General features: G+C 46.4%; 1 protein-coding gene across 2 annotated transcripts in view; it reads left to right on the top strand.

Moving 5' to 3' along the window:
• Positions 1-26,047, top strand: part of NTN3 (netrin 3) — a 112,527-nt gene that overhangs the window by 27,386 nt on the left and 59,094 nt on the right. For both annotated transcript variants that reach the window (XM_083473676.1, XM_083473675.1), the window contains one exon: positions 7,438-8,449. In XM_083473676.1, coding sequence (XP_083329802.1) covers positions 7,483-8,449 — 967 coding nt within the window. In that variant the 5' untranslated portion in view covers positions 7,438-7,482. The remainder of the gene's footprint in view (positions 1-7,437; positions 8,450-26,047) is intronic.

The raw sequence follows: 26,047 nt of genomic DNA, 5'->3' as shown, positions 1-26,047 counted from the left end.
TCCTGTTCGCATCTAGAGGTGGTACCTCTGGTTAAGAACTTAATTCGTTCTGGAGGTCCGTTCTTAACCTGGAACTGTTCTTAACCTGAGGTACCGCTTTTGCTAATGGGGCCTCCCGCCGTGCCGCGCGATTTCTGTTCTCATCCTGAAGCAAAGTTCTTAACCAGAGGTACTATTTCTGGGTTAGCGGAGTCTGTAACCTGAAGCGTCTGTAACCCGAGGTACCACTGTATAAGAAGTTGCAGGATTTCAGCAGGGAGTTTTGGGACATGCACTGATTGGAAACGAAGCAGTAGCTTTGCCTGGAAAGTTTTGTGGGTGCCAACAGTATTGAAAGTGGGACTACATATAACTGCCCCAATACTATCCTGAGCACAAATCAGCATAAATGCATAATAAAAAGGATGTCTGGAGGGGCCCTGTAACAGTTTGAGTGCATGCTTTAAGCTTTTCGCAAGTCAGCTGTGGTTCCCATGAAAGCTCTGCCATAGGAGGTCTAAGCTGCTCCTGTCCACCTTGGTGAGAGAGGAGGATCAGCTGGCAGACCCTTCCACAGTGTCCTGGGGTTAGGATTCAGCACTGCTCTCCTGTGCTCTTTTGCTGGACAGTTCCCAGGGAACATGGGGCGGAAAGCACAGAGACAGCATCACACCCACCTTGGAGCAGTTTTGAAGGAGGAGGAAAGACAAGAACTCCATGCTCTGCCATTCACTTGCTGCTCTCTCTGAGACACAAGCACAGACACCATTTGCTGCCTGGTAACAAAATAAACCAGTGGTGAAATAATGCTATATAGCCAGGTTGAAGCTCTGTTGCTGGACCTGGGCAAACACGATCAAAATCTCTTTACACATAATCTAGCCGCTGCTGCAGTACAGTAATGCAGACAAACTATCTGCTCTTCTCCAATGTTTCTCAAGGAACAGTAGGATAGATGTGGATAGTTAGTCCTACAAATGAGTGGTGGGAGCGCATTAAATGCAGGGTTAACAGGAGTGTGTACACAGCCCCGATCGCACGCACACACTAACTTTCTCACTGGTATGTGTAGAACCACCTCAGTCATTGTTTCCTGGAAAGCCTTTGGAAACAAAAACCCACAAAGTCACTTGCAGATTAGCTTTGTTTTGCTGCTTCTGCTCCTAGGGGTCTCACTGGGGAATTTATAGTTCAGTGTCTGCTTGGTGCTTGAATTCAGTGGGGCTGGTACTTAGACATTCTTTCTTTCTTTCTTTCTTTCTTTCTTTCTTTCTTTCTTTCTTTCTTTCTTTCTTTCTTTCCTGCTTCACATTGCTGTCAGATCAAGGCAATTCAAGGGCCACATCTGCACCACAAAACATTACGATACCATTTTCATGGCTTCCTCCAAAGCATCATGGGAAAGCTGGTTGATGTTTGTTCTGATTCAGCAGTAAACAGTAGGTTTTCCTGGTGGGACAAAAGGGAAAAAAATGCTCGGACCTGTGCCTGCAAATCGTGACACAGTTGGAAGTCTTCATGAGGCCTGGGAGTAGTTAGGGGACCCCTATTCTCCTCACACAGCAACAGTTTCCTGGGGTGCTTTAACATCCAGTCCTTCTTCCCAGGGAATTCTGGGAACTGTAGCTCTGTGAGAGGAATAGCACAGTATTGAAAGTGGAATTGCAGTATAACTGCCACGATACCATAATGAGCACAACTCATCATGAATGCACAATATAAAGGGTGCCTGAATGGGGCTCTGCCTCCTCCCATAACTATTGAACTACTAGCCCATGCGGGGGGAGTTGTATGTCGCCTAACTTTGTTAGCCGGTATTGACTTTTTAAGCTCTGCATCATTCATCTTTGGGGAGTGAGAGAGATTGCATGGCCATAAGAATGCACACATTTGTGACAGCTAAATGGAAAGAAATCCCTCACACTTTCTTGGCTTAAAGGGGGGAAATGTATATTTTGAAATTAATATTTCAAAAATACTTTTCTGGCGGAGCTGGGCACAGAACCCAGCTCAGTGGCTTGCTTACTTGGCTGGCTCACTTCTCTACTAAGGACCCCTTGTTCCTTTAATATAAAACAAGTGTATCTATTTCCCCCCCCCCCCTTCAAATTGTTGGAATTGATTCAGCACCGCGCAAAGCAATCTGGCACATCCAGAGTTTAGGGCATCCTTTGGCCAAGAATGCACATCATCCCGGGCGCCAGGGAGAGACGTTTTGCCTAGACCCAAACTATAAAATAGGAGGGCTGGATATAGCTTCCCCCATTCTCCCTCCCCACCCGCTTTGGTACTGGAGCAACAGTTGTAGACCCGTTGCTGGTTGTTATTTCAGCCAACAAAGCTGTGGCTGATTTCCTTATGTGTTATGACATTCTGCACCAACTGCACAGAGATTTGCTGAATAAGTTGCCAGACTAATGTGTGTCTCTCTGTGTGAGAGAAATATGTGACTCGATGGGAATTCAAGAAGCTGCCTTATACCGACAGATCATTGGTCCATCTAGTTCACTTTTGGCCCCACATGCACTATACATTTGAAGCACTGTCATACTACTTTAAACAGTCATTGTTGTTGTTTAGTCGTGTCCGACTCTTCGTGACCCCATGGTCCAGAGCATGCCAGTCACTCCTGTCTTCCACTTCCTCCCGCAGTTTGGTCAAACTCATGCTGGTAGCTTCGAGAACACTGTCCAACCATCTCGTCCTCTGTCGTCCCCGTCTCCTTGTGCCCTCCATCGTTCCACCTTTCCAGGGAGTCTTCTCTTCTCATGAGGTGGCCAAAGTATTGGAGCCTCTGCTTCAGGATCTGTCCTTCCAGTGAGCACTCAGGGCTGATTTCCTCAAGAATGGAGAGGTTTGATCTTCTTGCAGTCCATGGGGCTCTCAAGAGTCTCCTCCAGCACCATAATTCAAACAGTCATAGCTTCCCCCAAAGAATCCTGGGAACTGTAGTTTGTTAAGGGTGCTGAGAATTCTTAGGAGACCCCTATTTCCTTCAGAGAGCTGCACTTCTCAGAGTAGTTTAACAATCAATCCCTCTTCCCAGGGAACTTTGGGAATTGTAGCTCTCAGTGGGTCAACTCTGAGTAGGGTTGGATGCATCCCCTTTAATTTCTTGGAAAGTGGGTGGGATACAAATTTTTCACATGAAGCAAAAAATGAATGCATGTTCTGAACATATATACCAAGATCAAGTGAGATATTCCAAGTGTTGGTGCTTCTGTAGCCAAAATGGCATCTTCCAAGAGGGAGGGATTAGCTTGATTAGGTTTGCAGAAGGGCAGCAGAACTTTAGGAGGAGGGTGTCTCTAAGGGAGGCAAGAACCTCTAAACAGAACACTCACTGATTGATGTACAGGACACACAGGACTGGATTGCGATGGAATGCAGCACTTGGGTTCCGGAATCCAATAGTTCTTCATTGCAAGATTTAGTTACAGACTGCATTTGGGAGAAAGGCTGTAACTTAGCGGTAGAGCACCTGCATGCAGAAGGTCCAAGGTTCAATACCCAGCATCTCCAGGTAGGACTGGAAGCATGTCTCCTGCCAAAAATCCTGGGCAGCTGCTGCCAGTCAGCATAGGGCTGTCATATGTCCAGATTTTCCCAGACATTACCAGGATTTCAAAGGCAGAATTGATGTCCAGGGGGGATTTCTGAAAGGTGGTGCTTTGTCCTGGATCTTAAGCAAGTCAACTGAAAAACTCAGCAATTTTGGTGGTTTCGGGGTGTCCCGAAAACAACTAGATAGACAAAACAACTAGATAGACCAAGAATCTGACTCAGTGTTACACATCTTCTTTTGTTCCTGGTGAATGAAGCAAACTGAACAGTGGTTGATAGGACAACCTAGTCACTTCCTGGGTCCTTGTTCTCCACCCACAACCACACTCTCAGTTGTTATGATCAGGTGTTATCCTAAGCAGCCAGCCCAAATGCCTGCCATATCTTGGTCTAGTAAGGGAGGAGTTTCCAAGGCCATTAGTGGTTTTGGCATGGAAAAGAGAGCAAACCTGTACCCAAATTGCAACAGCAATTCTCTTTTGCAAATGTAAAAAAAATGCAGACAATTTTTTTTCAACTGGCTGTCCGCCTTCCTTCCTTCCTTCCTAATCCAGGCAGGCAGTATGCCTCAGGTTGCGTTAGGTTGTGCAATTCATTTTTCTTTATTTATCTATCAGATTACTGTCTCAGCTCAGGGCGTAGACTGTGGAAATCCAATATTTTCCCCTTACAACAAATTTGCAAGGTAGGTTAGGCTAGACAGAGTGGCTGGCCCAGACCTGGCACCAGCACCTCGCACACTCTCAGGTACCTGCCAGCACCGCGGAAGGGTCCACAGGCTAGCCAACACCTGCTGTCAGGGTCCCTGTGGTGGGTGCCTGCCTAGTGGCTACAAGCTGTAATTTTTAATCACCCACAGTGCCCCAAAGTGAGAATGAGTTGTATCTAACTAGGGCCACATTCACACCAAACATTTAAAGCACTATCGTGTCACTTTAAACAGTCACGACTTCCCCCCAAAGAATTCTGGGAGCTGTGGTTGGTTACAGGAGCTGAGAGACCCTTCCCACCCCCACCCCAAGAGCTACGATTTCCAGGGTGGCTTAACAATCAGTCCCTCCTGTACTAGTTTGCTGAAAACTGCATTCTGGAAGTAACAAGCCTTGGGGGTTGAAAAGACTTTAGGCATTTGGCAAATGTATTTAGCTACTGACGGCCCTTTCCTGGACCAATTGGGATCCACCCATGGCTTGGTAGATTCTGTTTGTCTGATGATCCAATGTGGTTCTTCCCCCTGCTCATCCTTCACTCTGCTTCCCTGGCCCTGCTCAGTGGGCCAGGCCACTATGCTTGAAATCAAATGTGGATGCAATACTCCTCCTCCATACAGGAGAAGAGTCCTGCTGGATCAGACCAAAGGCCCATTTAGTCTAGCATCCTGTTCTCACAGTGGCCAATTAGGTCCCTCCAGGAAGCACACAGGCAAGGAAGAAACACAAGAGCCCTCTCTCACTGTTACTCAGGACATAAGAAGAGCCCTGCTGGATCATGCCAAAAGCCTGTCTAGTCCAGTGTCTTATTCCCTCAGTGGCCACACAGTTGTCTATCAGAAACCTGCATGCAGGACATGAGACCAACTGGACTGTCCCACTCACAATATTAGAAGTAGTACATACAGCAGATAGAAGCCAACTGAGTAGCCTTATTCCCCCTGAATTTATATAATTGCCTTTGGAAAAACCCATCAGACTTGGGGGATATTGGCTGGTCTGCAGACATCTTGATTTGCAACTCCTTCCTTTCTGTTTATTTTTTGAGCCCAAGGCAGGAACCACAGTCTGCCTCTAACTTCAAGTTGAAGACAATGTACAAGAAGCCGTCTTAACTGCTGCTAGGAAGCCTGGGATCTCCCCACCCAGCCCAGCCGCCTCCATTAGTAACTGTCATTGCTCCATAATCTAAGGGACAAGCCGCTCAAAGGGAACCCGAAGCAGGATGAAGGCGGGCGGGAAACTGCCTGATTAGCATCCCATTCAGAGAGTAAACTCTTGCCCTGGCTTTGCAGTGGGTGGGAACAAGCATTGCTCCTTCCAGAGAATAGCTGCCCAGTGGGGTTGGATCAGCCCCGCTGGGCTCACACCTTCCTCCTCGGCCTTTGATGTGGGATGCTGGGTTTTGGAAGCTGGCTGGCTTCCCTACTGGGGGCATTAGGAGCTAATTAAACCTTTGAATTTTCACTCGGCATGTGGCAGGAACACACTGTCCTCTGGAGAGGAGGAGGGCACCTGGAGGAACTGAGGAGGGCGGGAGAGTTAAAAAGAAGCAAAGCCAGGAGAGGAATGTGCAGGGAGGGAGGGAGGGAGGGAGGGAGGGAAAGGGGGGCACTTAACTAGAGCCCTGTGCAAGGAGTGAGCACAGATAGCAAGAAAGGGGTTGAAACTCTAGCTCAGCACAGTTTGCACTGACTGGCAGCAGCTCAGCACTGACAATACAGGAACAAAAGAAGCCCCCTTATACAGAGCCAGACTATTTAGCTATGCCTCTTCCAGTTATTTGAGGTTGTAGTCAGAGGCACAGACTTGAACCACATTTGGGGCTTCTGTAAGGGTCGTATGCAATGAATTCCATGCATATCTATATGCCTGTATGTGGGTTCTTATTGTTTTGTACCAATTCTTTCCCTCACCTGTTCATGATTCTTGTTGGCCCCCATTATCCCAACATTTCCAGCTACGATTGACTGGGAGACCATCCACTTTGCCTTGCAGTTGGACCTCGGGACTGAGGAGCTTACTTGCAGGGACCATTTTACAGGATCAAATGTGCTCTGATGTGCAGCACCCACAAATGCATCAGGAGGGGCAGGGTGCCTTGAGTTGGGTCACCTTATCACTTATCACAATGTATCTCTGTTTGTCTGTCTCTCTCCCCAAACTGTGCTACTATCCAGAATGAGAGAGTGAGGATAATGGTAGCGGTTGTTCATTTTAAGTCATGCCTCTGCTTCCACACTTACGTGAGTCTTGAGTCTTGGCCCTATAGTGCCAACTGCTGAGGCCATCCCAGCTGATCTGCATCTGATCCCCACAATCCACATTATACCCAGCTTCACCTTGTGCCTATGTAGACATTCTTGTTCGGCTGTGTACAGCCTACATCTTTTGGCAAAAGCAAAGTTAGTTTATAGTATTTTATTTATTTCTATTAGTATTTGTTTTGCTCTTCTTCCAAGGAGCTTGGGGCAGTGTACATGGTTCCTTCCTTCCCCTATAACTCATGTTGTCCTCACAGCAACCCTTTGAGGTAGGCCAGGCTGGGAGAAGGTGACTGTCCCAATTGCACTTTGTGGCATAGTGGATACTTGAACACAGTTCTCCTCAGCCCATCACCCTAATCACTCCTAACTGGCTCTGATAGATAACTGGCTATGAGACAATCCTGGCCTCAGTTAAACAGATAAGCAAGATGCCAATAGTTGTCTCCTCACAAAGAAGTAGGATTTCTTCCATTCCCACTGTGGCTCACAGCAGGAATGCAAAGACTCTTTCCCCACAGCTTATGCAAAGAAACTCCAAAAGGGATATCCTTTTTGTTCTGCAACATCCCAAGGGAGGGGGGGGGGACATCAAAAGAAGGGGGTTCTACAATCTCCCTGAGCTCTTTGTGATGTTGCTGAATTGCCTTTGCAGGTGCATAGCATTTTTTAAAAAAATGTTCAACCTTCCACTAGTCTGAACCCATTGCTTCTTGTCCTGTCCTAAGCAACTCAGCTACTCCTCCAAATCTTTGACATGAGCTGAAAATGTTTGCAAGCTTGCCTGGCTTACTTCCTCTCTAGTCTTTCCCTTCTCTAGACCAGAGACATATTGCAGCCTGAGCTCCTGTCCTCTCACCAGCCCCCATCCCAAGTGAACAACTGGAACCATTTTAACACAACATTTGCTTTTCATTTAGAGAGAAGCTGGTTTCTGTGACTTTTGAAGATCTCTCACTGGGAGGATGGACCCCTTGTCTATGTTGTGGTTGCTCTTGACTGCCTGCGGACTAGACTTGTCTCAGGCTGTGAACCCCTTTGCGGTGCAGCAGATCCCGCCTGACCCTTGCTATGACGAAAAGGGGGCACCCCGCCGCTGCATCCCAGAGTTTGTCAACGCCGCCTTTGGGAAGGAGGTCCATGCATCCAGCACATGCGGGAAGCCAGCGACCCGCCACTGTGACTCTTCCGACCCCCGGAAAGCTCACCCAGCATCCTACCTCACAGACCTCAACACTGCTGCAAACATGACCTGCTGGCGCTCAGAGACCTTGCACCATTCGCCCCAGAATATCACCCTCACCCTCTCCCTGGGCAAGAAGTTTGAGGTGATCTATGTGAGTCTGCAGTTCTGCTCTCCCCGTCCGGAGTCAGCTGCTGTTTTCAAGTCCATGGATTACGGCAAAACATGGGTGCCTTATCAGTACTACTCTTCGCAGTGCCGGAAGATCTACGGCAAGCCCAACAAAGCCACCGTCACCAAACAGAACGAGCAGGAGGCCCTGTGCACTGATGGGCACACCGACCTCTACCCCTTGACAGGAGGGCTCATTGCCTTCAGCACTCTGGACGGGCGTCCGTCAGCCCAAGATTTTGACAACAGCCCCGTCCTTCAGGATTGGGTGACGGCCACGGACATCCGGGTCATTTTCAGCCGCCCCCATTTGTTCCGGGAACTAGGGGGCCGGGACCACGAGGACGAGGATGGCGCGGCTAGCTCTTCTTCGTACTACTATGCTGTGGGCGAGTTTCAGGTCGGGGGGCGCTGCAAGTGCAATGGGCATGCCTCACGCTGTGTGAAGGACAAAGAAGGAAAGCTGGTGTGTGACTGCAAGCACAACACAGAGGGCCCTGAGTGCGACCGCTGCAAACCGTTCCATTATGACCGTCCGTGGCAGAGGGCCACCGCCAGGGAGGCTAACGAGTGCCTAGGTAAGAGAATTTCCTATCTTTCTGCATCCCGTCGCCTCCTATGACCTGGTGCTGTACATTGCTATCTGGTTTAGAATGGTTTCAGCCAATCTTCTGGTCAAGCAGAACAAAGCAAAAACAAAAAAGCAAAAAACCTGGGTTGGGGAGATCACATAGGAACAAATACTGCTGATCTCCCCTACCTTGGCCCCCGCAGAAATCCCAACTTGTTGCACAACTGGCTCTTTGTGACATGAGCTGTCATATGCAAGTGCTCTCAGCCTATTTTGTTAGGTCAGGGGTGGGGAACTGTTCCAGACCTCCCATGGTCTGGGTACCAGCAGTGGGCGGGGCCAGAAGCAAAAGTGGGCGGAGTAATGGATGTACATTCTACCTTAGTACTGAAAGGTAAGTTTCTGCACACAAATGCACTCCCCTGTCTACCCTCTCTGGACTTCAGTAGGTACATGTGAGAATTATCTACCTTGAGAGGGAGGATTCTTTTTCAGCCTGAGGATCCCATGTTTTCCTAGAGAACTTTTCAGGGGTGGCATATCAGTACTGGGCAGGGCCAGATGTAAAAGTGACCCAAACGACGGGTGTAAACACACCCCTCTCCATCCAAACCAGTGGCGTAGCGTGGGGGGTGCAGGGGGGGCGGCCGCACTGGGCGCAACATCTGGGGGGGCGCGCTCGCACTCGAACTCTCTGCCCCTACCTGGCACACTCACTCTCTCTCACTGAAGTGCTGGCTGTGCAAATCCGATCCGAGCTGCCGGGTCGCCGCCCACTGTGTGTGTGGGGGGGGGTGCCAGGCGTGCGGTGCAGTGCGGAGAGAGAGCGAGGGACTATCTGGGGGAGGGACAGTGCAGCGGCCGCCCAGCACAGCGCTGAGCATGGGAGAGAACCACACCAGACCAGACCAGGCAGCAGCAAGAAGAAGCTGGCAGCTTCACGGGTTAGTGGGCGCAATCCACGGGTTAGGGGGCGCAAATTACTTGCCTTGCCCCGGGTGCTGACAACCCACGCTACGCCACTGATCCAGACAAGCCTAGATGCATGGTCAGAGTTCTAGGGCACATTCCAGCCAAGAAGAATGGTAGGAGGGATGGTGAAAGGTGTTGTCTGGGGAGAGGTTGTGGCCTATAGAGAGTCCCAAGAACCCAATAGAGGAGCCTGGAGGAATGCTTGTCAGCCCTGTGTATGGTGAATTAAACAGCCCTGGGAAATAGTAGCTAGACATGGGGAGAGGTACGAAGGAGGTTGAAACCAAATGAATTCAGTAATGGGTGCCACAGAAATGGCATGGACTGGTTTTAATTCGTTGATATTCCAACAAATGCAGATTATTTTTAAACCGTTAGGGGACCTGTAAGTATTATAGCTGGCTCCAGATTTAAGAGGTTCCTGTTATTGCCTTCCTGAAGGCTCAAAGTGAGGGCTTTTCTTGTAGCTCAGTGGTGCAACAGGCTCCCCACCACCACCACTTTTCTTTCTTTGTAACATTATAGAGTAGCCTAGCACCTGGATGGCTGCCATTTTGTTTATCCAACGATGCACCAAATTGAGGCAGCCTCTGGTTCATTGTGGAGGAAAACCAAAATGGCAGCATCAGCCGAAATGCAGCAATCAAAGTTCAATACAGTGGCCTGGGGGCTGGATAGCAGAAGGGCAGGCAGTAGGTAGGTAGGTAGGTAGGTAGGTGGGTAAGTGACAGGGCAGTGCTGACACTCCATTTAGCTTCCTTGCCACCGGAATGAAATTAGACCAGGATCTGCATGGAAACCAGGCCCTTGGACCACAGGTTGCCCAACTGAGTCTTACATACGCTGATGTCACTGAACCTCTGTCCAGACTGCTAAGTACTAAGGAGGACTGAACTGCAGAATCAACAGCAGGAAACTCTGGTGGCATGAAGCTTTACTAAGTATGGCCTGCACCTCTGTCAGCTCTCAAATGAATAAAGCGGTTCAGCAGAAAGCAGCCCAGGAAACTGCAGGAAACTCAACCTCAATGCAGGGAAGGCCGAGGAGTGTGATAAATTTCAACAGAGACCTGGCCCAAAGTCTCTCGAAGTCATTGGCGCTTCCCTCGAACGCCCCTCCTAGCTAGCTGAACAAACACTTTGGGGAGATTTCCCCCTTTAGCGGATCTATGGGGGTCAACCCTTTGGCAGATGGGACTGAAAAGGCGAACAAGAGGAGAGAAAAAGGAATGCAGGCGTAGGGCTTTGGGGAGGAGGGAGGCAGTGTCCCTTTAAGACACCCCTGACGGGTCCACCCGCACAAAGGCGGCTTAGCAGAGCTGCCGTGTGAAAGTTTTTCCTGTCGGCTCCATCTCCTATTTCTCCCTTTCCTCCTGCAGGCTTTGTGCCTTCTGTGAAAGAGCCCCTCTATCACACGCCTCCGAAAGGGGGCTTAGCGGCTGAAAGCCGGATTAGCTCCTCCAGCGTTCCCCTCTGTGCCTTTCAACCATGACATCTCCCCGGCCAGCAGGAACAGACGCAGCAATTAGCACCAATTAAAGGGAGAGGGCCCGCCTGGGAAGTCCCCACACCCCACCCCACAACACTGTTCTGCAGCTAGCCCAGGCTACCCTGTGCCACACACTGTACAGGCGCAGGGAGTGTGTGTCATAACCTTGCAGGACATAACCTTGCAGCTGCCTTCTGGGTTCCAGAACATATTAGCCAGCCCTTTTTATTAGCCAAGGGAGGCAAACTGATGGGGATTGCTCTACAAATGTGGTGCGGGCAGAGACACTTGTGCCACAAAGAGCTGTGTGGCTCTGCAGATGTGGCTACTACAGAGATGTTGTGGCTGCAGGGCTGTCGCCAGCATCTAACACTGCCAGGCGGCTGCTGGGGCCTTCCTGCCCCAGGAGGACACAGTGCTGGTGCTTGTTGTAGATCCCCATCCTTAAAAAAAAAAAGTTTGTAGCCTGCCTCTCTGAGCAGTGCCAGGAAGCTGAGTCTACTGCAGGGAAGCTGCCTCATGCAGTCAGGCTACTGAACAATCTAGGCAGACAGGCAGTGGTTCTGAAGGGTTCCAGGCAGGTGTCTCTCTGAGCCCTAACTGTAGATGCTGAGGATTGAGCCTGGGACATTCTGTGTCCAAAGCAGATCCTTTTCCACTGATCCTCTTCCTCAGCCCTTCCCCTCACCTGTGATTCCAAGTCTAGAACCTTTCTAGGTGTTTCTACCTCAGTTTCTTGACATATGTACAATGGGGTAGGGAACGTAGGAAGCTGCCTTATACTGGGGCAGACCATCAGTCCATCAAGCTCAGTCTTGTCTACTACACTGACCGGCAGTTGCTCTCCTGGTTTTCAAACAGGGAGTCTTTTCCAACCCTACCTGGAACTGTTAGAACAACTGCGCCCCGATCACCCAGCTTTCATTCTGGAGGAGCTCCATCTTCCATAGCAATGAGAATGTCTAAAACTTTTCCTTTCCCTCAACCATACTGCTTGGTAGATTCCATCATAATTTAATTTCTGACTGGTGTATTCCATACGTAATTGTTGGAGTTTGTTTGTTTGTTGTCACTGGTGCTTGCTTTTCACTCTCAAGGCTGAGGTGGATGCTTCCAACTATTATCTCATGTAACATGCATAATCCTAAATTCAATAAAAAAAATTGGAGGGCAGAGACCTTCACAGATAGCGTGAAATGAATTCCAACTCCTAAAAAACAAGAACAACCATAGTTTCTTGCTTGGTTGGAAGGAAGCAGATTCATAGAATCATATCATTCTAGAGTTGGAAGGGACCCCAAGTGTGATCTAGTCTGAATCCCTGCAATGCAGGAATCTCAACTAGATCATATATAAGAGGTGGCCCTCCAACCTCTGCTTAAAAACCTCCAAGCAAGGAGAGTCCAGCACCTCTCATGGGAGTCTGCTCCACTGTTGAACAGCTCTTACCATCAGAAACTACTTCTTGATGTTTAGTCGGAATCTCTGTGTAACTTGAATCCATTGGTTTGGGCCCTGCGCTCTGGAGAAAACAAGCTTGCTCCATCTTCCATGTGACAGCCCTTTAGATATTTGAGGACTGCTATCATATCTCCTCTCCGGCTCCTCTTTTCCAGGCTAAACATACCCAATTCCCGCAACCATTCCTCATCAGGAATAGAGAGTCACAGCTTCCCCATTCTGGAGTGGACATCAAGAGGAGCTGCATTAGTTGCAGTGCTCTCTCTGTGTGCTTGATTTCTGCTTGCCACAACACTGCCCCTTTGCACTCTATGCAGAGTCTTTGGATCATGAGCCTTGACATCTGGCACTCATGTTCTGTGGCTTATACCATATTTTTCGCTCTATAAGACGCACCAGACCACAAGACTCACCTAGTTTTGGGAGGAGGAAAACAAGAAAAAAAATATTCTGAATCTCAGAAGCTAGAATGCGCAGTGAAAGCAGCAGTCCCTCTTGCTGTTCTGGCTTCTATGATAGCTGCGCAGCCTGCATTCGCTCCATAAGACGCACACACATTTCCCCTTACTTTTTTGGGGGGGAGTGAGTCTTATAGAGCAAAAAATACAGTATTTATATTTCAGGGTTGCTACTGGTGCAAGGGTGAATTTGCTTGCCTGCCTTTTCCTTCTCTGTCCTCTTTTCCTTGTCAATCATAAACCTGCAGACAGAGACGCTTGCATTTCCTTATTCCTTGTGCAGCACCTAGACAACTGAGACAGGTGTTAAGAAAGGTGTTAAGGCTGGGCACAGAGGTTGAGGTATCCTGTCAACACAGTTAGGATTGTTGACATGGATAGTCTCCGCACTCCCCTATCCTGCCTTTGTCATACACACCCTCTCTGTCTGCATTTGACTTGGAATAAATGTGTCAGTACAGTTGCAAAATCCTGGGTTGCTGGACCTGTGCAACTTCTTTCTCTCTGTCTCTCCGAAAGAAAGATGCTCAGTGGTAGAGCATCAGTTTGGCATGCAAAATGCCCTGTGTTCAATCCCCAGCATCTCCAGGTAGGGTCAAGAGAAAAGATGGGGGATAAATTTGATTCAGTTTGCATTTAAAGGTGAACCTACCAAATTCACACTTTCTGAAACAAAGTGCCAACAAAAACGCAGGCATCCTTAAAATCCACATTCCTTCAGATTTGCAGTGCGGTTCTGCAGCCAAGTGATGTATAAGAAAATGCATATTGAAGGTAAAGTCTGCATAAAAATGCATATATTAATAACAATGCATTATATTGTGGCAAATTGCTTTGCAAAAATGTGTATAATAGGCAAGATTGCCTACAAACGTGTGTATTAGGAGAAATTAACACTAAAATGCTGTGGTTTTTTCCATGAAGATTAAATTCATTTATTTATTGCAATTTACTGCAAAAATGTGGAGAACCAAATTTAAGGTTAGAAAAAATAGAAATTGAGAAAAATCAAATCTACAGATCACTCCATCCCTAGTTGAGAGTAAACCGCTGTCTAAAGTCTTAGGGAGTTGCTGCCAGTCAGTGTAGACCATACTGAACTAGATGGGCCAATGATTGGACTTGGCATAAGGTTGCTGCTGCCTGTGTTCCTGTGTTTCTTCACATAAGAACATAACTGAAGTACCGTAATTTTAATCTGTTTTAGTATTTATTTTAAACTATGGTGATTATTCCCCCCCCCCCGCGGTTTTATTATTTTACCTTTTTGTAAATGACTTTGTGCTTGTTTTTTAACAATCAAGTGGTGCATACGGTTTTTTGGATCAAACCAAAAGCCCATGTAATCCAGCATTCCATTCTCACAGCATTCAGTGCATCAGTGGAACACTGTGGCTCATGACAGGACATTAATGTAACCAGTCCTTACAGCCAGTCATAGCCTCTTTCTCTCGTGCATGGAGATGTGGTTTGGCCACCAGGTTTCGTAGGACAGCAAGCTGTGATTATTTATCATTCCCAGGTCTTTGGGATGGTGTTTGTGTGAGGCTTCTGAGAGAGAGAGAGAGAGAGAGAGAGAGAGAGAGAGAGAGCGCTCATTATTTTCTTCTGGGACAGCATGGCAAACTCTGTGTCAAAGAGAGACCGTCCCAATTTAATCAAAGATTGGTGGGTGGCATGAATGAATTTTTGTGTGCATGTTTTCCTAAAACGAAAATGTGTCTGGTTACTGAAACAAAAAACACAACTTGGATCTGAACAGTTTTCAGGATTCAGTACATTTGTGGTTTGGGCACATTTCCAAGTTGTGGGTTTAGTGTGTTTGGCACAAACCTTTGGTTGTCTGCAGCTTAATTTTCTTTTATTATTATTATTATACTGAAAAAAAGGAAGACCGGATGAGTTGTTCAGCTGGGAACGTTTAAACCTAAGGAAACTTGCCAGTGCAAGGGATAGTCTAGGTGATCATATTGTCCCTTCGTGTCAGGATGCCTGAATTATTTCTGCTAGAATCTTTTTTTTAGAAATCTCTTTCCCTTCCCTCCAAATCACTAAGATGTTCCAATGGAATATGTATTTTTAAAGAGATGCATTTTCTTTTGTTCTGAATATTTTGGTCTGCTCAGATCATTATAATAGAAGGTCATATTTATTGATGAAGAGTGCTAAGTTCAGATGGGATTTGCTCCACAAATATGGTGGAGACATTTTCTGCCACAAGGAGATGAATGCAGACAGAGAAGAGAGATGCTACAGCTACAGGGCAGGTGTCAGCAGCTGGCATCTTTGGGCAGATGCTGGGGCACCAGGGCCCTAGGATGTCTGCACTGGAACCCCCGGTAGTGCGATCCCGGTGGGGCACCATCGCGGCTGTCCCCCGTCTGCGCTGGGTGCCACGCCCCCACAGGCGGTGTGCCATGGTCCCAGGACACGCACTACGCCCCCAAGACGTGCACCAGCCATGCCCCCCACCTGCTCTCCGCCCCCCGGTGCCGGAGCATGAAGCTCTGCCACTGGCACCAGATAGCTGGATCCAGCATCTCTCTGAGGCTACAATATCCTGGAGCGATATGTCGAGGAAACTGAGAGGAAATTAAAATGGCAGTTCAGAGCCAGTTTTTCTGGTACTGCTCAGAGCACGTCACAGAGTGGTTGCTTCACTGCCACCACCAGGTAGGTCCACAAGGGCCCACCAACTGAGGACATTCAACCATTACAGCCTCGAATCTGAGGCTGGCTGAGTGACCTGAGAAGGGGGCCTTTATGTGAGTGGGGAGCCTAGGGGACAAATGTGCCCGCCCCCCTCGGCCTCTGTGTCTGGCCCTCAGAACTCTCCCCAGGCCGCACTTCTCATTGGCTCTGCCTCATTCCCTCCTTGAGTGTTTTTGCCTGGTTGGAATGGGTCATTGAACTCTGATCATCCCTCTTGCTTGCCTGCATGGGGAAGAGATGGGCGTTTTTGTGTGAATATGTATGGGGGATGACATTCTGAACAAAGGCAGAATTTAACAGGGGCAACAGAAACTAGGGACTACTGGAGAGGCAGGGACTGAACAATAACACACCTCCCCTAATGCGGCACTCATTTGCCACCTAATAATATACCTCTAAGTCTTGTAAGAACACGCTCTCCTCCTCCACACTTATGGCATGAGCCAGATATGTATCAAGAAAAACAGCCTTTTCCACTGCGGTTTGATGCTCCCTGTTTTCTGTGGAACAAGGGCTTGTAGATGGGGCTGCAAAATTAAAAACAAACACAGCTATTATACCTCCAGACATTTCACAGATGAAAATGGAGACATTTATAACCCGGGTCACCTCATTTCCGCTGGTTCGTTTGCTGGTGGCAATGATGGGTGTTTCCCCTTCTCATCCTGGGATGCCCTCTGTGAACAAGGCCATGTACTATATGATCACATAATGTTTGTCCATGGTTATATAATGTTAGTCTAGTTAGAATTCAGGTTGGGTGGGGTGGGGAAATGGTTGCCATTGGGAAGGTCACCACCACCTTAGCCGGGGGAAATGGAGTCAAGGAATATACGGAAGCAACAATTGAAGAAAAGGTAGACCTGATCCATCCTTTCCCCTCCTGAAGCACCCCATGGGCAGCATTCTGGGGGCCACATAGTGGGGCAGGGGGAGCCAGAGGCAAAAGGTAGGCAGGGCAACAGACACAACTCTTTATAACTGCAGGCTACATTTCAGCCACACGAAAACAAGAGGTTCACACAAGTGCTTGACTATTTGTGTAGTCAAGAGAAGGGAGAGGTACATGGAAACACCTGCATGGATCAGGGCCTGAATGAGAGCCAGGATGGGCTGTATAGCACCTGCATAGGCTCCCAGGCTGAGCTGCTTCCTTGTTGTGCTACCCACCATGATGCCAAGGTTTTGTTCCTGGCCAGTCACTGCTAGTTTAGTGAATTTGTGGAGGGTATCACATGCTAGTCCCATTGAAATTAATGGACATTACTAACTTAGGTGCATTAATTTCATTGGGTTTACTCTAAGTAAAAGCTAGTTGGATTCTATCCTATTATAGGATTTTGTGTTTCAGTGAGCATCACTTTACCCTTGTTTATATTGAATCACACTGACCATTTCAATGCCCATTCACCGAGTTTGGAGGGAACCTTTTGAAGCTCTCCTCAATTTCTTCTTTTTTTAACCACCCTGATCAATTGGGATTCATCAGTAAACTTGTCTACCTCACTGCTCATCCCCACCTCCAGATCATTTTTGAAAAAGCTAAAAAAGTGCCACCAGTCCCAATGGCAATACTTGGGAGAATCTGATTTCTATATCCCTCCATCGGGAGAACTGTCTGTTTTCTGCTGCTTTCTGATTCCTGTTCCTTAATAAAGTTACTCATGTATAAGAGGAGTGCTAAGCTACTCTGGAACCTTTGATGAGGGGCTTTACTGGAAGTTTTTATGAAAGTCTTAACTATATAATGCTCACTCGACCACCCTTATCTATACGCTTGTTGACACTTTTAAAGAATTCGTAAGAGGTTAGTGAAACAGGTCTTATCCTTCCAGAAGCCATGGTGGTTCTGCTTCAGCAAGGCTTGTTCTTCTCTGATCTTGGTAATTGTATCTTTAACAGTGCTTTCTACCAATTTTCCTGAAACAGGTGTTAAGTTACTCAGCCTGTAATTTCCTGGATCCTTTAAAAAAAATGATGTTACATCGGCCACTTTTGAGTCCTCAGGTGTGGAGGTTGATCTTAGGAACAAATTGCTTATTTTTCTTAGCAGATTAGCAGCTTCACATTTGAGTTATTTTAGAACTCTCACGTGGATGCCATTTGGATGCAGTGATTTGTTGATAATGCCTAGAATTTCAAATTTCACCACCACGATTTGTCTCAGTTTCTCAGTCTTACTTGAATGAGAAAGTTACAGATAGGTAGCCGTGTTGGTCTGCCATAGTCAAAATAAAAAAATTCCTTCCAGTAGCACCTTAAAGACCAACTAAGTTAGTTCTTGGTATGAGCTTTCAGGTGCATGCACACTTCTTCAGATACACTGAAACAGAAGTTGCCAGATCCTTCTATATAGTGAGAAGGTGGGGAGGGGTATTATTCAGTGGGATACGTGGATTGTAGAGGGTTCTTAATTCTAAGACCCTTGGGTATAATGTCCAGGTTCTTGCATTTAGTAAGAAAGAAGATATCAGTCTGTACCTGTGCAAGTTTCTTGGTGAGGTTGATGGACTTCCATTTCATGCGGCTCAATGTGGTGCCTTCCATAGTTCCAGTTACAGATAGGTAGCCGTGTTGGTCTGCCATAGTCAAAATAAAAAAATTCCTTCCAGTAGCACCTTAAAGACCAACTAAGTTAGTTCTTGGTATGAGCTTTCGTGTGCAAGCACACTTCTTCAGATACACTGAAACAGAAGTTGCCAGATCCTTCTATATAGTGAGAAGGTGGGGAGGGGTATTATTCAGTGGGATACGTGGATTTTTTTATTTTGAATGAGAAAGTTAGTTCAGGTGCAGGTTAGTTCAGGTTCTGTCCCACATCTTCTGCTATGAAGACAGATGCAAATAATTCATTCAGATTCTCTGCAATCGCATTATTCTCCTTTAGCACACCTCTGACTCTCTTGTCCAAAAGTCCACTCACCTTGTAACACACACCTCTGCAGCTTTACTCACAAGTAAGCCCAGCTAAATTCAATGGGTTTTACTCCCATATAAGTGTGGATAAGATTTCAGCCTTTATTGACTTGTGTATTCACTAGAGTCAAGATGCACAGAACACAGATGCCCCTGATAGAGATGCCCCTGGAATTTCCAATAAAGTTCAAAGGATCATTTTTCAGTATAAGCATGATTAAACTGAAAAAGCAAAACAACACAAGTAACAAATGTAATACAAGATGATTTTTTTAAAAAATGCAAATGAAGCTGTGGCAAATTGTTCATGATCAGCTTAAAAAATTAATCTTAGGAATCTTTCCACTTAAAACAGAATTCAGAGGAAATGGGATACAGCACAGAGCTAGCCAGAGAAATTATTACACACATACACACAGCCCAATCTCACCCATAGTTTCAGAATGCAACTTGGGCTGTGCTAGAGAGTTAAAAATAATTTAGAATGAATTTACTAAGTCAGGACTGTTCACTCTAGTCAGACACCTATATTTAGGTATGATCTGCCTCCTGCTTTGATATCTGATCCCTCAACTTTATTTTAATTCTTGTCGGTGTCATCCTGATATTAATTGATATTTCTAAATTGGCAGTTAAACTATTTGGGGTGCTGAGCTTGCTGAATCAAAGCAAAGCACTTTTCAACATTGCTCTTTGAAAACCATTCAGAATGCGTTCAGTTGCAAAGTCCAAACTCAGCCTGCACCGGGTGACTTTTCATGCTGATACTGGACCAAAACGTAAGGTTTGCAGAGCCATAAGTACTTAACAAGAGTGCTTGACAAGATCTGAAATACTTTGCATATGATTATGGCAGCCATTGTTAAATCTGAGCTGCTAGATAGCTCACATGTATTGTTTTGCAAGCAGAGGTTGCTGGAAATGCATAGCTCAAAGTTTACAGAATAAAGTCATAAAGATTTAATCTATTAGTCAACATTGACATAGGGCAAGATGAAGCCTGTTTTGTGCCTAGCAGTTATCTAGAATCATCATCAAAATACAAATGTTAAAACACTGCAATTTTCTTGGCCGTACCTTAGGAACAGGTTGACCAAACAGTGAAAACATTCATGGCAGGGACGGAACCTAAATCTCCCTCACTTTCAGTTTGGAAGGTCTGTTAATTTAGTTGCTCATGCACTTGCTTTGTGGAGAATCATGTGGACATACAAAGCTTCCTTATACTGAGTAAAAGTGTTGGTTTCTTTAGCCCAGTTTTTAGAGTGGTCAAGTGTGAAACTGGACAGGACTCCTGAATCATCATCTTCATCATCGTCATGCATTAAATCTATATACTGTCCTTCATCCAAAGATTGCAAGGTGGTTTACAGTATAAAAAATGTCAGAAACAGCAACTTGTGCCCCATGTTCCATGCCACTGATGCCCTGCTCATAGTCATAGTGTGTGTGTGGAAGTTAGCAGTTAATTCCAACCTTCATGTTCAGTGTCTTGCATGCAGAAGGTTCCCAGCACCTTCCGATAGGGCTGAGAGAGAACCATGGTTGACATCCTAGACTGCCAGTCGGTGTAGAAAATATTGAGCCAGATGAAGCAATGGTCTGACCTAGTATAAGGCAGCTTCCTATGTTCCTTTGGTCAGAGGCTGTGCTACTCTGATTACCATCAGCTGGGGGCAATGAATAAACGAGGGGTGTTTCTTTTGGGGTCCTGGAGGCATCTGATTGAGCACTATAGGAAACAGGATACTGCATTGGTAAATGGACCATCCAGTGATGCAACTAGATTATTTTAGATCCTGGACTTAATGTTCTTATGAGTGTCTCCTTTATAGAAAACCATGGGCATGAGGAGGCACACAACATTTCCCTTCCATTCCAACCACGGTTCCATGCTTTGCATCTGCGTCTACATCCTTGATGTTGTTGTTTAGTCATTTAGTCGTGCCCAACTCTTCGTGACCCCATGGACCAGAGCACGCCAGGCACTCCTGTCTTCCACTGCCTCCCGCAGTTTGGTCAAACTCATGTTTGTAGCTTCGAGAACACTGTCCAACCATCTCATCCTCTGTCGCTCCCTTCTCCTTGTGCCCTCCATCTTTCCCAACATCATGGTCTTTCCCAGGGAGTCTTCTCTTCTCATGAGGTGGCCAAAGTATTGGAGTCTCAGCTTCAGGATCTGTCCTTCCAGTGAGGACTCAGGGCTGATTTCCTTCAGAATGGAGAGGTTTGATCTTCTTGATCTTCTTTGACATCCTTGATAGGTTCAAACAAAAACCAAGCAAACAGAACAGCTTGCCAATCCTGTAGTTTGTTCAGGGTGCTGAGAGCTGTTAGAAGGCTCCTATTTCCCTTGTAAAATGATATACTACGCGACTACGGCAGCAAGGATCTTAATAGCTCAAAGATGGAAACAGGAAGAAACCCCAACAATAGAGGAGTGGAGAAGCAAATTAATAGAATATGCAGAGCTAGATAAGTTAACGGGAAAGATCAGATATATAAAAGATCAAGTGTTTATCAGAGACTGGGGAAAATATGTAAATTATCTGGAAAACATCAGTGATGGGCAAATAACGCTGAGGGGGTTTAGAGAAGTACTGTGATAGACCAAGGTTATTGTATAAGGAAAATAGAGATCAACAATCGACATAATGACAATATAAAGGATGAAACGTGCGACCTTATTTACTGACTTCGTATGATTCGCGGTCAGGCTGAAGGAAGTCCCAAAACAAAGAAATAAGTTATGAAAAAACTATGGAAACAAGAATTTTGAGTGCTCTTTTTGTTTGTTGTGACTGAGAATTTTTGTATTTTTCTTTGTATGTTTGTGCTTTGTTGATTATTTGTGTGTATGTTGTCTTTGTGGAATAAAAATAAAAAGAATTTGAAAAAAAAAAAAAAAGAAGGCTCCTATTTCCCTGACAGAGCTGCAGGTCCCAGAGTTCCTTGGGGAAAGGGGCTAACTGTTAAAGCATCCTGAGAAAGATAGCTTTGTAGGAGGAAAAGGAGGGTTTCTTAACAACTTTCAGCACCCTTCATGAACCACAGCTCCCAGAATTCTTCAGGAGAAGCCATGCCCTTTCAAAATAGTATCATGGCACTTTTAAATGCGTGGTGTGAATGTGGCCTCTCCTCACTTCGACGCCACCCCTGAAATGACTGCTCTCTCTGGTGTGATCAAGGCAGCCCCTGGTACAGGGGCCAAGCTAAACATGGTGTGCAACTCCAAACCTGCTTATTACTGAATGGTTTCATTAAGATGGTTTTGAGTGGTTGAGGGAGTGGTGGCATTTTGAGGACCTGGATTGCCCTCCTACACGGCGGAAGTAGCAACCCTGCCCTGCAGGCATTGCAGCCAGGCACTTCTCCAGTGAAGGCATGGGGTGTAGCTCCGATCTGTTGTGGCTTTGGCATTGAGGTCTGCTCTAGAATTTCATGGAGACTGTTCCATTGACTAATTGCTCCCAGCCAGATCGCAGACAGTAAGTGTTCTTAATGCTCGGTAATGCTTAGAGGAAGACGGCAGGTTACGGATTCCTGCGGGAGGAGGGTGGCGGACGTCAGTGGCCTTTAGAAACGGAGCGGAGAATTGCAGCGTTATGTAATTGGCCCATTATTTACAAATTAATTGAACCTGTGATTGTTTAATTGGTCATGTGATTTTTGAAAGGCGGGGTGAGGTGAGGGGGGAGAGAAATTGGCTGCCCTTGTGTGAGGAAGGAAGCGAGCTCCTATATAATTAGCCTGAAACTATGCAATTAAATTCTTATTAATACCCTCAAACAGCAGGGACCATTCAGGCCTTTAATTAGTGATTAACATGAGACAGGGAGAGATTGAGCTGTAACAAAAACTGGCTCGTGGTTGCAGCACAAGTTTTTAGCTGCTCTTCCTCCCCTCGACTTGGGAGGGAAAGGGAAGAATATGCAAACGACATGCTTCGTGGTGGAAGATCAAGCGCAGTCATGTTGAGGAAAGGATCTGAGGGAGACATGCCAACCCTACCGCGTAGGCTGCTTGTTTTCTTCTGCAATCTGCCTTGGGATTTAATTTGCTCTTGGATGCTGACAGTCGGGTCTGGTGGTCTAGAGCAGGTACGGGGGACCTTTTTCAGACACAAGGGCCATACTGCCTAGTGGGGAAAGTTCATGAGGGTCACACATGCCAGTGGTGGGCATGGCCCAGGGATGCCAACTTGAATAAAATATTTGAGGAGGCAGGTAAGCCACACCCCACATAATCTTATCACATGATGCAGTGCACACACACCATTTGAATGGCGATGCCCATCAACTTTTGGGGGGCCTGGCCCCCTCAAATATTTTATCAGGGTGGCTGAAGACCCCTCAGCCCCTAGGCGTTGGCTCTTATGGTAGGGCCAGAGGCAAATGATGCATCTTCAGAAATAGTGACTAACATTTAAATGGGAAGATACTGCATCTCGCCATAAGTGAGGGAGAGAGCAGGACCCAGGTGACCTGTGTGCCTTGATCGAGCTGCTCTCTGGGTGCAACAAGGTCCTCTCCTGCTCTCCCTTCTTATGGATCTTTATATTTAAACCACACTTGGACCAGGCAGCCGTTCAAGCACAGATGTTGCTTGCTTACGACTCCCATCAGCTCCCACCTGTACCACCAATAGTTAGGGATGCTCAAAGATCAGCAGCATCTGCTGCATGCAGGTTTTCCACCTTTGAAACAGAGAACTGTGGCCTGTAAAGGAGGAGACATGGTCAACCTAATTCTGCCCTTCATTTTTATTTGTTAGGGTTTTTTGCCCATATCATTTGCAATTGTAGCTGGTCTTTGCAAAACCATCCATCTTCTATGCACAGGCTGAATTCTTGAAAGGATACGTGTGTACGTTGTACGTCTCCAGGGTCTCATTAGGCCTCGATTTCCAAAAATTTCCTAGTGGTATTAATATCTATCCACATGCTAGAGCAGGAAAGTTAATTTTCTGCTACTGGCTTTACCCCAACCTTGGGAGTGATCTTTCAAAAAACAGACAGCTGAACAAAAAGCCTTTGACTTCACTGATGGCAGAATCTGGCTGCTTTCTGCTTCGTTTGAACAATGCCTCCCACATTGTTTGGCATTTACTAGATATCTTAAATACTTTGGCTTCGACACTGCTAGCTGCCACAGTGTTGCTCCCCAGGTGTTATCAATTGTATATGTGGTTTAGCAGTGGCAAACTTTTAACTGCCAATGCAGCCATATGCATGATGTGGACTAAAATCTTATTCCCCCCCCCCCATCAAAATTCATGGATTTAAAAGTGGGGGAGGGGGAATTTACTGTTTAATGATAGCAATTGTTGAGAGAACAACACAGTGGTTAATGACCAATATGATGCATGGAAACATCTCCTGGATTAAACCAAAGGTCCATCCAGTCCAGGGGTTGTAGCACCTTTTCCACTTTGAGGGCCACATTCCCTTCTGGGCAACTTTCTGAGGGCCACATTCTGGTGGGAGGAACCAGAGGCAAAAGTGAGCAGAGCAATATGTGCAATTTTTACCTTTGTAGACTAGACTTGATTTTTACACATACCCCTCTCTCTTCTTATACAATTGGGATTGTTTCTGTTCCACTACAGTTCAGTTTCTGCCAAATACCGCAGTATTAATCTCTCACTGTCTGCTGTTAACATAATTTCAGAATTATTTACGTAAGTTACAAATTTAGCATAATTAATGATTTAATTATTCCCATGCCATTCATTTAAATGCAAACACAATTTAAACTGGAAGTAGTGGGTTTAACAATCACTTATTATTTGCAGACTGAAAAACAACAACAACAACAAATTGCCATTCGGTGGATTTATTTCTCTTCCAGACATCAGACCAATAAGGGAACATTGGCAATTTCCACTTCTGTTTCCATTTAGAGCATTACTCCACCAACCCACATCTACCTGGAAACCCACCATCATCCCTACTAGTTCCAGTGGGCACCTGCAACCACTGCCTGTACTTATGGGGCTCCCACACATTTTGGAACCCGGAACCTCCACAAGTAAAGGAGGATTCCCTGCCTTAGACAGTCTCCTTTAAACACACAGAGGGCACTAGGGATGGGGATGGAGCTCGCACCCTCATGCATTCTCCCCCCTTCTTGCATATTCAATTAAGGCTGGAGGAATGCTTGAGTAAAATTCCCATTGATAACCTTTCATGAGAACTGGCCTCTGCATCTTCCATTGATGGTACTGTGGTTCCTTTGGGGGACTCAGGATTTCGTCCCTGGCTACTGTCGTTGTCTGAAAACAAGAGGGGATGAGCGAAGTAGGCCATATGCAGAAGCTTAAGTAATTTTCTGGAACAGTTTCTTTCCCCTCTGGGAGAGAGTAGCAGCCAAAATGGAAAATATCTCCTGCACAGGTTACATGCAAAGGTTGCCAGTGCAAACCGAAACAGCGGGAGCTCTAGTTAGCTCTAAATACTTGTAGCTGTCCAGACGGAGTGGATCCAGAAAGTAAATTGGATATCTTTATTTCTGTTCCAGGCAGATCTGTATAATCTGTCTTCAAGAAGCAGATGCGCTCGTTTACTTTATCTGATCCGTGATCATTAACATGGAGCGGGGAGGCCTTAGATGAGCAGTAGAGTGTCTGAGTTGTACACAGATGGCTCCAGGTCCAGTCCCCAGCACCTGCAGCTAAGGCTGAGAACAAATGCCCATCTGACACCCTGGAGACCCACTTCCTGGACAATCCTGAGCTAGATGGACCAATGGTCTGATTCAGTAGATAGCCACATCCTGGGTGTTAATATAGGTTATTATATTAATATATAAAAAGTTGTGGGTTCTAGCACAGTCCAGTTGCTTCCATATTCACCCTCGTTTACATGGTTCCACCTGTTCAAAGAGTAGCCATCAACATGGGAAAAAAAGGAGGGAATGCGTCACTGAACAAGAGGATGGACGCTTGCCTAAAAGTTATTCTCTTTTATGGGTACGTGCAAATTTAATAAGGAGGACTTTGATGAGGGGACCTGTGTGTGCCTGCTTAGTTTGCTGCCCTGGTGCTGCTCCCTGTTGATAGGTGACTTCAAGCTCCCTCCAACTTTAAACTGGACTTGGACAACAATTCATGTGGTGGACACCTCCAAGCGGAGGACGGTCCTTGTAAAGTGGTTGTCTTTCTTTTCTAGCAGATGATAAGTCTAGGAGGTGCAGGGACTTGTCAATAGTGGCTCCAAAGTTTAAGAGTTACTTACTTGACGATGTAGAAATATCTTGTTCCTGCAAAGGTTTATGTGATTGTGATGTGGTCTCTTCATTGGGACTTTGCGGGAACAGAATCCCAGGCTAGATACTCCTTTGGTCTGGGAGGAAGCTAAGTACAGAAAGAACCATGGCTCAGTGGTGTCAGGGCACCTCTCTTGCATGCAGATGACCTCCAGTTCAATGCCTTGTCTCTCCAGTTAAAAGGATCAGGTTATAGGGGATGACTGGAAGACCTCTGTCTGTGACCCTGGAGAGTTTTTGTCAATCAGAGTAGACAATACTGAGCGATATGGACAAATGGCCTTACCTGGTATGAGGCAGCACCTTCCAGTGTTGGTGCAACTGCAATGGTGC

Source organism: Podarcis liolepis (assembly GCF_965112155.1).
Source record: "Podarcis liolepis genome assembly, chromosome: 14".
Lineage (NCBI taxonomy): Eukaryota > Metazoa > Chordata > Lepidosauria > Squamata > Lacertidae > Podarcis > Podarcis liolepis.
This window is presented reverse-complemented; position numbering and strand designations above follow the sequence as displayed.